Here is a 13884-nt window from a genome sequence, read left to right as displayed (position 1 = left end):
ACATCGACAGCGGGCGACGTTCTTCCCCGACGCCTCGCTCTCTGCCTCCGCTGCGCTTACTGAGTCTGCGTGCTCAGTAAATGCTGAAGCGGGCCACTCACCGCCCCCGTGTCTGCTGTGCAGCCGACACCACCTCCCTGTCTACTGAATGGAGGTGCAGCCAACTTGGCAAAAGTCCAGAGACTACACTCGCTGTTTTGATGCGGAGCGGCCGGTGACACCTGTAGCTGCAAGGACAGACTTTCCGCAGCGCTGCACGCCTCGGTAATCGGAGCCGCAGAGCTCCGTGGCTGCTGAGAGAGGTTTATATCTTTTTAATGACTTGGATTCTTTGCGGGTCCCGCCTCCGTACCCCGCGACAGTAACACCGGAGGCGAAAGACAGTAGATTTTCAATGCGACACCACTCAATCAAACGGCGTATGAAAAAGTCCCCCAAAATAATTTTCAAGCACAAATAAAAGAAATGTGTACTCACCAAACGTGCCGCAAGACAATATGAAGTTTTTAAAAAGTAGATCCTTCCGTATAAGACAAGAAAAAGCTGCAGATGCAAACTGACGTAAATCCACAAATTACGGTTGGCGCGCGCAGTGCATGCTGGGAGAGGGTCTTTTCCCTGACGTCTCGGCAGCGTCCCGGATGTGATGACAGTTTTGCGGAGGGCTAAATTTTAGCTGTAAATTTGTCATTTTTAAATGAAGATTTCTCCGTTGAATGACAGATCTGGGCTTGCAGATTTACTTTACTACATTCAGAAGGATCTTATGTGTAAATATCAGTCATTTTTTGGTCCAAAGATCTGACTGCATTTATTTCAATGCAGGTCTACTTTAACAACTTGTATGTCTGTCAGAACAAAGCTCCAAGTCAAGAATGACACCCAAGTTGCTTGTATAAGGTTTGACATATGAAGTGAGTTAAGCTAATTTATAAGTAACGGTGCTTCTGGATTTGAGAAGACCAGATATGATAACTTCTGTTTTATCACTGTTTAACTGGAGGAAGTTACTTGCCATTCAGCCTTTAATGTCCTCAAGACAGCGAGAATAGACTGTATGGAGTCCCTAGATTTTAGTGGGAGGTACAACTGTGATTGGCAGTGATTATCTGCATAAAAATGAAAACAGATCTTATTATTTCTGATGATGTCTCCTAAAGGGAGCATGTACAGGCAGAAGAGGACTCTACCCAAGATAGACCCCTGAGGGACCTCGTAGGAGATGGGAGCAAAAGATGAGGAAAACTGACCAATGGACACGTAAAATGTCCTATGCTGCAGATAAGAGCAGAACGAAAGTAGAATGTTGAGAAGAGCTGGCGAAGGCTAAGTCCACGTTTCACCTGGCTGCAGCAGATAAATGGTTACTTTCTAGGGTTGGTTGTCTCTCTGGGTGGTTGCTGTCCATAGATTTTGTATACACAGGACAAACCCTGTGTGACGTCACCCATAAGTTTACGGACGAGACCTGGGACAGCCATTTAGAAGCCAGTGAATTGCTCCACTGGGCGTTGCCATGCTGGCAGTCCTTACTACACCTACGTCCCAGCTAATCTCTAAACGGGTAAAGAGCGTGGAACGTGTGCGAGCCTGTGTGCCACCTGGGCAGGTTGAATGAAGCCTGAACATACCCTATCTCAGAGTTAAACTTTGGTTTGGGTGTTTTGTTCAGAGATATTTTTGAATGAATGGGTAGTTATTATTATTATTATTATTAAACTGCTTGGGTGTGATTATTAAAAATTCTGACCTGCTTATTTCATCAAGTAATCATGTTTTAACTAGATCTGACGTCATCAAGCTACCAGTTTCTAAGAATCCTAACTCCATTAGCATACAGAAATAAATCACATGAATATTCACTTGATACTGGAGTACAGATTTCTTTGATGGTTCATTTTGGACACTTAACCGCACAACAAGTCATATTACTACAGATATTTGTAAAAAAAAAAAAAAAAAAATGTTCATAAAAGACATGCAGTTGTCCACAAGAGCTAGCAGCCACAGCTAGCGGTCTGTGAGCAGCTGGAGGTCTAAGTTGGAGCTCGGCTCAGTGGCACATGCGAGCTGTCACTCAAAGCAGCCACTCTCCTAATGATACAGAACTTTATGGCTTAACATTGGACATTTTAACATGGGGTTCTGTGGGAACCTGCTCACAGCCAGCCTCAACTGGCCAGTCAAGGAACTGCAACTTTTACTTCTTCCAGGTGGGCTTCATTACAGAAGGCCGGAGGTTGGGCCTTGTTGCCATCCAGGGCTCAAGACGGTTCTGTAGTGTGATGGATGTGGTGATGCGTGGCACCACTGCATTCTCTCAGGCCTGATCTGACTGTGTGGCCTGTGCCAAATCAATATGTGTGTCCACAGAGAAGCACAACAAGAGGAAACATGTTTTTGGTTGAGGAGTACTTTGTACTGTGGAAAGCCTTCAAAACATAAACTTCCAGTGATTATTGTAGTCTTTAAAGTGCCCGGCCGCTGCAGTGAGTTTGTGTGGAGCCTGGTACTGGTTCATTGATCCTTGTTTACTGGTTCTTGTGTAATGGCTGAGAGCCATCGGGGCTTTGTAAGGTAAATGAATGCAGACTAATACTTTGTGTTGCTGGTGCATGAAGCTGTTGCAGAATGCCCCGGATGAAGTTCTGGTCATGGCCTCTTCTACACTATGCAACCTGTTACTGGAGTTCTCACCGAGCAAAGAGGTACACACACACGGTCACAACACACGAATGTGTCCGTTTGTCTGTTCATCCACCCTCAGGGACATGAGTAGCATGTACAGGATGTGATGTCATACAGGAGTGGTGTTGTTGTGTGTGCATCAGTTGGTATAACGGGTATAACCATGGGCACCAGTGGGGCTGGAGTGTGTGTGTTTGCATTTTAAGGAAGCCGTAGAGATTTCTCTGTGCAGGATGTGATGTCGTACACGGACACATTGGTTAGCTTCTGTGTTTCTGCAGCCCATTCTGGAGTCTGGCGTGATTGAGCTCCTGTGCAGTCTGACGCAGAGTGAGAGTCCGGCTCTGAGAGTCAACGGGATCTGGGCCCTGATGGTCAGTGCACGCTGCACCGTCACTCGCTTTGTAGCTTCCTGTCTTCATTAAAACATCTGTTCTTCTGTTTTTTTTTCTTTTGTTTGTTTCTGTTCATCAGCTGTGTTCCTTAAAATGGGAATCTCCCAGTTTTAATTGCTTCCAGCTATCAGACAACTTTTCCAAAAGGACACATTAATTTGTTTTCAGCTTTATTTGTTAGCAGTAAGGCCCCAGAGTGCTTTACTCACTTTACTTTGATGGACAAATAAACGTCCATTGCACATATATTATTTTAATGCATCTTATAATATTGAACATATTGGATAACATTTCCACAGTGTTGGAAACGCTACAATAAAAACACGACTCTGTTTCATTTATTCATTATTTAATCGGTTCTTTAATTTCAATTTTTTTTTTCCATTGTTGTAGTGTACTTTTAATATTGGATTTTATTTTGTTTTGTGCTCGACTCCTGAGAAAGTCTGATGTAAATTATTATTAATGAACATGTGATATTTTAATTTATTTATTTTGTATATAAGTCACAGGATCTCTCAAACTCAGGGAAAAAAACATGTGACCCCCCCCATTAACAAAACAGCATTACCCTCTATTGCAAAGTGCTACAACAAAAAAACATTATATGCAAAGTGAAAATTATGACATCACTCAGAAGCACTGGCAATTTGTTTAGTATTTTCTTCTTTGATGCCTAGTTTTGTCCATAGGTATTTGGACAGTGACACCATTTGTGATTTTACTTCTGTACACCACCACAGCGAAGTTGAAACAGTCAAAACATTCTTGTGTCGATGAGTTTAACAAATAGAATTTCAGCCGCTTGCAGCGCTGTGCTCCAAGTCTGGGAGCGTGAGCTGCAACCACTATGGAAGTGCCCCAGGACCTGGATGGCCACCACCCAGGCAGACAACCGGTCCACCTCTCTGCAGTATACCATCCACCTGCCACAGGCAGGTAAAATGTGGGCGTGTCCTTGACCTTCAGCTGCTGGGGTCCTCAGCACTGAGATATCTGTGTGCTGGATCATGTCCACAGAAACACATCACGTCTCAAATAATCATAGCACAGATGCCTGTAACTCCCACGGAGTTCTCTGGGTATCTTGGTGATTTCCCTCATCTATTGAGATATCCCATAATCCTTTGTGCACCAGAGAGTTGCTGCGGTCTAAATACCACAGAGAATTCACATGACAACAATAATAATTATACAACCAAAATGTACATTTTTATGCTTTTCATCACATTAATAAGAGACTGCAGCAATTCTCTGGCATGCACAGGATTATGGAATATCTCAATAGGGTGAATACTGCCTACTGGCCAGTAGATGGCAGTAGAGGCCCTGAAAATCTGCTAAAACAAATATTCCAAATAATCTGTGTCTTCTACGCTTAATCTGTATGGAATTTAATAAACGCAAACCGAATTTCAGACATATATGTTACTCTGGAACAAAGAGGACAAACAGTGTTGTAAAGGACAATAAGCAGGACTTTAAAGAGCAAACTTCACTTTCCTCCAAAATGACATGAACAGGAAGCAATCACAGCTCACAAAGCCTGAGTTTCTGGCATGTTTACAAAAAACAAACACAATAACAACATCTGTATACCCTGAGAATATATTCACGTGCGTTTTAGGCACAATATACAAAGGGTTTAATGCTGTTGTCCGTGTGCAGCAGTTAAAGTGCAGCCTGATCAGAGCATCTCAGTGCATTTCTCCTGTCGCGAAACTTTACCCATAATGCACTGCAGCATGTGTGTCTGTCCAAACACTAAAACCTTCAAAATTAGTGGATTACTTTAAAACTAAAACATATAGCTGACATTTTCACTTTATAAAACACCAGACATGACATTCATTTAAATAACATGTCTGGAATAAGTTTGGTTAAAATTTGCCTGTTGATGACTTGCGTGATATGCCGGCAAGTCTGTATGTGGTAAAGAGAAATTGTCTTTATTATCCCTCCTCCTCCTCTTCCTTGGTCACCAGGTCTCTATTGCTAATCTGACACAGAATTGCTGGTTTGTTGTTGTGTCAGTAGCTGCTAGTGTACTGAAATCAATACTGAAAGTTATTGGTTTAGCTTTTATCTGTAACTTCCACAAAATTTTTGAGGGGTTTATCGGTTTAGCTTTATAAAAGATAACTTTTCACTTAGCAGATTAACTGTTAGTGAAGCTAACCTTTTGGTTAGCTGTGCTCACAACTGCCCCCTGCTGACTGTGTGTGTGTGTGTGTGTGTGTGTGTGTGTGTGTGTGTGTGTGTGTGTGTGTGTGTGTGTGTGTGTGTGTGTGTGTGTGTGTGTGTGTGTGTGTGTGTGTGTGTGTGTGTGTGTGTGTGTGTGTGTAGAATATGGCATTCCAGGCGGATCAGAAGGTAAAGGTGGAGATTGTTCGCTGTCTGGGTACGGAGCAGCTGTTCCGGCTGCTCTTGGACCCAGACACCAACGTGCTGATGAAGACACTTGGTTTGCTACGGAACCTACTGTCAACACGTCCGGTGAGACTCCATCTTCATTCTTCGTGCACACTCAAAAGAATGTTATTGCTGAAGGCTTTGCTGGTACATTCACAGTGGTGCTGACCCAGCTCAACACTGGAGAATCTCAATTTTGTTCATAATTTAATATTCATTACTGTATTTTCTGGACTTTAAGTTGCCCAGAGTATTTGTTGCATCTGTTCAAAAATGTAATGTGTCATGAAGAGTTAAAAACATACAAGTCGAACTGGTTGATTTAAATAACATTTGTTTTTGAAATGTGGTGGTACTGCTGAAAAACCACATTAATGAGCAGAACCTAATGAAGCTAATTAATATTATTGTACTAGGCACAGAAGTGTGAGTGAACTGCTTCTTGTGTCGAATGAACTGACAAGCTTAGCCTAGTTGTCCTGCTGATTGTCTCACACAGTCCAAACAAGTGTAGTTTGGAGTAGTAAGAAAGTTATATATGTAAATTACAAAGTTATAACTAAAGAATCTGGTCTTTCAGTTTGAGAGCCTGATTTATTAAATTCACTCATTCTCTAAGATACGGTGTCTCTGTCATTCAGAGCTTCTTGTTTTATGGGTGTTTTCATCCAGCTTTATGGTGCATTATCGCCACCTTCTGCTTTTGGGTGTGAATCACAGTACCTCTATCAGATCAGTACATGAGTAGCAAGTCATGCAGGCAGCAAGGGGCAAAAGAGTGCAGGTTTTTCTTACCAGTCACCTGATGTTTGTCATGAATCTGACAGCAGATGCTTATTTTGTTTATCCTGATTTCTGAGCTACAGCGTTCACACTGACTGTCTACATCCTCTCTCTCCTGACTGTGGTGTTTTTCAGCATATCGACCAGATCATGAGCTCTCACGGGAAGCAGATCATGCAGGCCGTGACCCTCATCCTGGAGGCGGAGCATAACATAGAGGTCAAAGAACAGGTGAAGGCATTTTTTTGTTGTGTTGATTAGTGTCTGAAGTCAACATCCTGCTGACTGCATCAAAGTGGCTTTACTCACAACAGATCCATAAACTGGGCATGTCCCATAACAGTGTATTTGTAGGTATTGGGCTTGACATCATCAAAACTAAATGGGCAGCTAGTAATTATTCAACTTTTCTGTGTGTCAGACACTGTGTATCTTAGCTAACATCGCTGATGGTAACACCGCCAAGGAACTGATCATGACCAATGACGACATGCTGCAGAAAATCAAGTACTACATGGTACAGTGTCTCTTGCTCCACGACCTTCTCACAAAGCCTCTGTATTTAAAACAACAATGATGTGTTTTTACTCTGAAATCTGTGCTGATGTCATTTCTGTGTCGCTCAGGGTCATACAAATGTGAAGCTCCAGCTCGCTGCCACCTTCTGTGTCTCCAACCTCATCTGGAATGAGGAAGATGGTAAGTGATGGTCCGCATCAGTGGGCTAGGCATCTGAGAAATGTTCACATCACAGGACCTACGATGTCAAGTTGAGTAAATTAACACTGCACACTGGAACGTTTGCAGATGAGACTGCACATCAAGTGAACTGCAGGATCCAGCAAATGGTCGCCGCTTGTCTGTAGTTTTATTTTATACATATGTATATATACACAGTGAAGCAGGGGTGGTGGCCAAGTGGTTAATGCGCTTGGTTTCAGTTCAGAAGGTTCCGGGTTCAAATCCCACCCCTGCCACATTTCTCCATGTAATGTGGAGTTGCGTCAGGAAGGGCATCCGGCGTAAAACTTGTGCCAATTCAACATGCAGATCCACTTTGGATTTGCTGTGGCGACCCCAAGTGCAAACAAGGGAGTAGCCGAAAGGACTTACTTTTATGTATACACAGTGAGGCAAATAAGTATTTGATCCACTGTCGATTTTGCAAGTTCACCCAAAAACCTTGATGCATTTATTCATTAAAAAAAATCCTTGCTGCCCAATTGTACAGGCAAGCTGTGCAGCAAAGTAAGGTTACAAATGAAACCACGCAAATTGCTTAAAACTTGTGCCGTCAAGTTTAGTAGCCAGTAGAGCCAGAAACAGGTCCAAACACATCATCAAAACAGCACGTCTATGAATTACAGAACATGGTGCATTACTGCCACCTTCTGGACAGGAGTGGAGTGGCAGTGAGGACTCCCTCTAACGTCCCCGATGCCAGATGAAGACCAAAAGTCTGAAACTGTAAAAACACGATCTTCAAGGGGAAAAAAGATCTGAACCGAAACACTTAGTTTTGATTCATAAGACTGCCAGAATTTAATCAGAAACATATTTAAAATGAAAGTAACTTGCATAGGTTGTTAAGGCCACATGCCTTGTGCCATCAATACATTAAACTGAAAAATGTCCCACTGCGCCCCCTACTGTACCTCACCAGGGTTTCCTCTGCTGCAGACTCTGGCTCAGTTTCCTTCCTGATCACTGCTTTGCAAACACTTTTTAACACGTTGTATATTTTCATGAGCAAAAGAGGGTTTTGTTTTTTTTTTGGTGGGGTTGGGGGGGGTTGTCCCCACAGACTGTTTTCATTGAGGTGTCAGGAACAGGAAGGAGGACATGGGAGAACATCTCACATTTTAAAGTTAGTTTGAGGGAACAGTTAACCTGCACAGAAAATGACAGTTCTCACCTTTTTAATTGATTGTGTATAAAGTTTAATGTCCGTGTAAACGGTTCCTGTTGTCGGCGCTCTTCCTCTTTTACAGGTCAGATGTGCTCAATGTTATTTTGTGCTGCTTTAGTTCTGCTTTCTTCCTTCTTCAGGTTCTCAGGAGCGCCAGGACAAGCTGAGGGAGATGGGCTTTGTGGACGTTTTGCACAAACTCAGCCAAGCCTCCGACCCCAACCTCAGTGACAGGTGAGCCTTAATGAGCGCCACACCCACACACAGGTGACATCACCACCCAGCCGCAGTGACCAAAGGGTTTGCTGTTTTTAAAATGGACGCGCCGAGTTCAGCCCAAAAACTGCAGCTTCTGTTTGTTACCTCGCTGGTGGAGTCGGGTCTCAGGCAGACGGCTGCAGTCCCACCCTGTTTGATGTCTTCACCCTGAAATATACACAAAGAGTGATGAAAGAGTCACAACAGCCTCGTCACGCAGTGACGACGCTGTATCATGCAAGGCCAAGTCTGACTTACAGCATTCCAAGGCTAAGACCGGGAAAACCCGGACACCTTCAACTCCAGTCTCCTTTGTGTTACATTTGAGTGTGACAGACACTTGTCTCTGTGGTGGAGCAGCAGATAGTGTACTTAGTGGAACTGTGGTACCTTTGGACAGAACTGTGCTGAAAACATGCAAAGCTGCAAAAGCAAAATGACAGTTTTATGGAGAACAAAGGTCCAGGTCTTTGGGATCCTGGTGCTTCCTGTCTTACTCAGGGGTTGTGAGAAGATGACGACTGGATGTCTTTGGTGCCAGCTCTCTGTAGAGGATTGCTGGGTCCCACTGGAATGACTGTCAAATGAACAGCTGCTGATCAGGACTCAGTTGAGGATCAGTGGCACTGTGAGGATCATCAGCAACATCTTGGCCGCATGTGTGTGTTCTCTCTGATCTAGCACACAGGTGCCTTAGTGCTAAAGACCCCACTGACTGGAGAAGGTCAAGGATCTGGTTGCAGCAGACAGATGGGGATTGACCTGTTGTCTGCCTGTGTGGTTACCACCCAGGACCCAGAGCTGTTCTGTAGTCTTATGGGTGCATTGACATGAGACACCTACACACAGCATCCACCCATCTGTCCATCCATCCATCCATGTGTCTCAGTCTTGTAAGTGCAACTACCCAAAGCCATTTGTTTTCTTTGAAACTCTGCACCGTATGAAGATGAGCCTGAAGGAAAATACTCCCGACATCTAAAGGGGAGATAATTGAACTTTTGACTCATCTGTAGTTTAGCTGTGTGTGTCCTGCACGTCCTGCTTCAGTGCTGAAGGACAGTAACCGGTCCAAAACACACAGGTGTGCAGTCCTGTCATCTTTTTAATGAATGTGTGAATCTATTCATCAATCTCACACACACACATACACACACAGTACAAAACAAAAACTCCAGTGTGGATGTTACATTTCTGCTGCTTTTGTCTTGACTGCACAAAGAGACTTCAGAAGTAGTTCTGTAACCCAACATTAAATTCAGTCACTTTCTTCTCTTAATGGATTTGATTACAAGTTCCTGTGGCGCGGTGGTGCAGTGACCAGTCGTTCTGTGATGTGGTGGTGCAGTGACCAGTCGTTCCTGTGGCGCGGTGGTGCAGTGACAGGTCGTTCCTGTGGCGCGGTGGTGCAGTGACAGGTCGTTCTTGTGGCACGGTGGTGCAGTGACCGGTCGTTCTGTGATGCGGTGGTGCGGTGACCGGTCGTTCTGTGGCGCGGTGCTGCGGTGACCAGTCGTTCTGTGGCGCGGTGCTGCGGTGACCAGTCGTTCTGTGACGCGGTGCTGCGTGACAAGTCGTTCCTGTGGCGCGGTGGTGCGGTGACAAGTCGTTCCTGTGGCGCGGTGGCGCGGTGACAAGTCGTTCCTGTGGCGCGGTGACAAGTCGTTCCTGTGGCGCGGTGACAAGTCGTTCCTGTGGCGCGGTGACCAGTCGTTCCTGTGGCGCGGTGACCAGTCGTTCCTGTGGCGCGGTGACAAGTCGTTCCTGTGGCGCGGTGACAAGTCGTTCCTGTGGCGCGGTGACAAGTCGTTCCTGTGGCGCGGTGGTGCGGTGACCAGTCGTTCCTGTGGTCCGGTGACAAGTCGTTCCTGTGGCGCGGTGGTGCGGTGACCAGTCGTTCCTGTGGTGCGGTGACAAGTCGTTCCTGTGGTGCGGTGACAAGTCGTTCCTGTGGCTTGGTGGTGCGGTGACCAGTCGTTCCTGTGGTGCGGTGACCAGTCGTTCCTGTGGTGCGGTGACCAGTCGTTCCTGTGGCGCGGTGGTGCGGTGACCAGTCGTTCCTGTGGCGCGGTGGTGCGGTGACCATTCGTTCCTGTGGTGCGGTGACAAGTCGTTCCTGTGGCTTGGTGGTGCGGTGACCAGTCGTTCCTGTGGTGCGGTGACCAGTCGTTCCTGTGGCGCGGTGGTGCGGTGACCAGTCGTTCCTGTGGCGAGGTGGTGCGGTGACCAGTCGTTCCTGTGGCGCGGTGGTGCGGTGACAAGTGGTTCTGGTGATGTAATGTGACTGACTGCAGTGTAAAAGTGCTTATTGTTGGGAAATGTTTGTTCTGTTATGGAGAAAGCTCTTTTGTCTTTAGATGAAGTACAGCGCCCCCCACTGGCTAGTGGAGTTCCTTGGTCCCACATGGGGGCTCACTGTTAACTCTTAAGTCCTATGGTTTATTTATTTACTTTTTATTTGGAGGACTGAGAACACTCAGAACACGCATTTGTTTTGACTCTGTTAAAAATAAATGCTGACTTTTTTTTCCCCTCGTGTCTCAGGGCAAAGACCGCGATGCAGCAGTACCTTGCATGACCACAGAGGGGAGCCATCCTCCTTTCTCAACCTACCTAACGGTTGTCATGAGGACGCCTGTGGTTGGACGTTTCATGTTGATTTACCTCCAGGCTCCTTCTGTTGCACAGACACGCCTCGCCCCCTGTACCCCACCCAGAACCACCAGAACCGCCCTCGATCTCCAGACTCTGGAACTGTGGATGTTGGAGAATCAGTCATTTGGTGGGCAGGGCAATCATGTTTTTGCGGGGTGGGTGAAAACAAATGTGATTGAGTACAGCAGCTTGACCAGTGCCACCTTGTGGCAGGGAGGCCTTGGTGCATCTGAACTCTTGTCAGCAGAGACCTGATCCGGTTTGGCACCGAAGCGGACGTGCGGGAGAACAATCTTCCCCCTTTAATTTTAAGGACGTTAAAGACACTTTAAGGCTTCACACGGACACATTTGGAAAAACACAGAACTCTGGGTGTGCTTTTTGTGGAAACATACCTCGTACATATATAAATATAAATATATATATATAAATATACACATGAATATATTTTTGAAATGTTTATTTCCTTGGATCCTGCCTTTGGACAGATTTCCTTTGAACTTGGATTCTTGGCACAGTATGAATCTGCTGTGTGATTGAAAGTTTGACTCCATGAAATACTTTGTAATTTATGTTTGTTTGTTTGTTTGTTTTTTTGGGGGGGGACTTTGTGTGTGTACTTAACTCCTCCCCTTTTCAAAGTCATTGATTCATAGGAGCAGCAGCTGCAGCTTTTCTGAAATCTGTGATCCTGATGGGAAGAAATGTCCCGCTCACAGTGCTAACAGAGCTAAATGCTAACAGGCGTGTTGATGTCCTCACAGTTTAATATGTCCGCATTACGTCTGTGGGTGTGTCCAAAGTGAGGGGGGCATCAGCCCACAGTGTTGATGTTAGGACAGATGAAGTGTTGGGATAAAATCTGGTTTGGCGCTGAAGCCCGGTGGCACAAACTGCGTCCACAGCAGCAGAATAAACGGCTTCATCCCGCTGGAATCTCCTTCTTTTATTCCACTGCTACAGTTCAGGATCCACTTTATTAGGAACACCTGTTCAACTGCTTCACTACAGAACCGTCACAGGTGTGTAGTCCCGGTGGAGAGGATCTCCTGGAGTTCATATCGAGTGTCAAGAACTGTGTCTGTGTCCGGCTTCAGCGTGGACCCGGAGCACTGTTGTGGCTGTGTGGCGTCATCAGAATCTCTTCAGCACCTTGTTGAGTTGATGTCAGCAAGAATTAAAACTGTTCTGAAGGCAAAACGGAGTCTAACGTGGTACCAGCAAGGTGTGCCTAATGAAGTGGCCAATGAGGGCAGCTGTCAAGAACGTCACACGTTTAAGTGAAAATGAAAAGTGAAAATATCAGTACACATTCTAATTTAAAAAAAAAAAAAAACAGCGTCATGTGTCCCACCTGTCGAGGGACGACCCCACGCACCACGTCTGACGTGGTGTGAGCACAGAAGATTCAAACGGTGGAGAGTTGCAGCTCTAAAGGAAGTCTGTCGCCGTCTGCGTTTAATCGCATTTCAATCGACATTTGAGGATGAAGATCTGTTTGATAAATAAAATATTCTCCTTAATCTGGTCATTACTGTTCAGTGTTTTAACTAAATATTGGAACAATTTAAACAAAGGAATGTGATTGAAGATACTGAGAAATGCAATTAAAAGAAATAATGTCAGATTTTATATTTTAAAGCCGCATGCCTCCATATTTATCTAAAAATGTGAACGGACAGATTCCAAAAACCAGCATCTGCTCAAACCGTACCAACGCTTCTGTGTACTGTCCATGTGTGAACCTGTCCTACAGTTGAAGGCTCATCCAACAGTTGAAGGTCTGTCCAACAGGTGACTGTACGTAAAACAGATGAAGGCCCGTCCAAACAGGCGAAGGTCCGTCCGATGGGTGAAGGCCCGTCCACGGTGCTTTCGTTGCAGCACTCCGGGAAAACTACAAATTACCCGTTTCATTGTGTTTTGCTGAAAGTAAATGTGTTCTGCACTGATCTCTGATTTGATTCGATGGTTATTGATAAGCCATTAAATATCAACAGCTGGAAAGGAATCAGTACTCGAGTAGTTTTTAAGAGTAATTTACTTCAGGACTTTTACTTTGGATTTCAATGTAGCTGTAGTTTGTAACATTAACAATGTTAAAAACCTGTCAACCATTATAAAATATTTCTCATGCTTTAATATGTAGCTACATTTAGAAGCTTAAATTAGGTTTTTAACCTTAGACACAAACATGTTTAATAGAAAAAGTGAAATGGTGGCCATTTTGGATGCCATCTTGGACTCCACAAAACAAAAACGGTTTTGCAGACTTTGTGATTCTATACTTTTTTCTTTTTTGTTGACATATCCTCAAAATGTCAGCATGTTCCATTTCCTTATTTTTTTAAAGTGCTTATCTCTGAATAAATATTCATTATTTGTTGTTATTTAAACTTCTGGAAACAAAAATCTCTATCAATTTTCAGTTTCAGTGGCGCTTTATTGACATTGGAAACATATGTTTACATTGTCAAAGCAAGTGTTACATAGAGCAAAAAAAATCAAAATTAAGATGTACATACAGTTAACAATATTCTACAGTAAATAAATGTGTCAACAGGAGATGTGAGATTAAAATAATAGTAAAAAAAATTGTGCTTTCTGTGTAAAAATATATTATCCTATAAACTGTGTTATATGTAGATAAAGTGACGTAGGAGTTTAATCTCCTGTCTTGGGTTTATGGTGGTTTGTGTCCATTGTTCCTTCTTTTCGTCTTAACAAACCTTGCTGCTGTGTTTGTTGTCCTTTTGTCTGTTTGGCTGTTTGTGATCTGTGTCT

The 13884-nt window shown here is 44.4% G+C and overlaps 1 protein-coding gene across 2 annotated transcripts in view; it reads left to right on the top strand.

Annotated features, from left to right (window-relative positions):
- Positions 1 to 12036, top strand: part of armc8 (armadillo repeat containing 8) — a 34179-nt gene extending 22143 nt beyond the window's left edge. For both annotated transcript variants that reach the window (XM_034186588.1, XM_034186589.1), the window contains exons 15-22: positions 2622 to 2708; positions 2970 to 3062; positions 5430 to 5579; positions 6414 to 6509; positions 6700 to 6795; positions 6905 to 6977; positions 8328 to 8421; positions 10990 to 12036. In XM_034186588.1, the coding sequence (XP_034042479.1) occupies positions 2622 to 2708; positions 2970 to 3062; positions 5430 to 5579; positions 6414 to 6509; positions 6700 to 6795; positions 6905 to 6977; positions 8328 to 8421; positions 10990 to 11023 (723 nt within the window). In that variant the 3' untranslated portion in view covers positions 11024 to 12036. The remainder of the gene's footprint in view (positions 1 to 2621; positions 2709 to 2969; positions 3063 to 5429; positions 5580 to 6413; positions 6510 to 6699; positions 6796 to 6904; positions 6978 to 8327; positions 8422 to 10989) is intronic.
- Positions 12037 to 13884: the final 1848 nt, after the last annotated feature.

The sequence above is a fragment of the Thalassophryne amazonica genome, chromosome 14, assembly GCF_902500255.1.
Source record: "Thalassophryne amazonica chromosome 14, fThaAma1.1, whole genome shotgun sequence".
In the NCBI taxonomy this organism is placed as follows: Eukaryota; Metazoa; Chordata; class Actinopteri; order Batrachoidiformes; family Batrachoididae; genus Thalassophryne; species Thalassophryne amazonica.
Note: the sequence above shows the minus strand (reverse complement) of the source record. Positions and strands in the feature narration are given on the sequence as shown.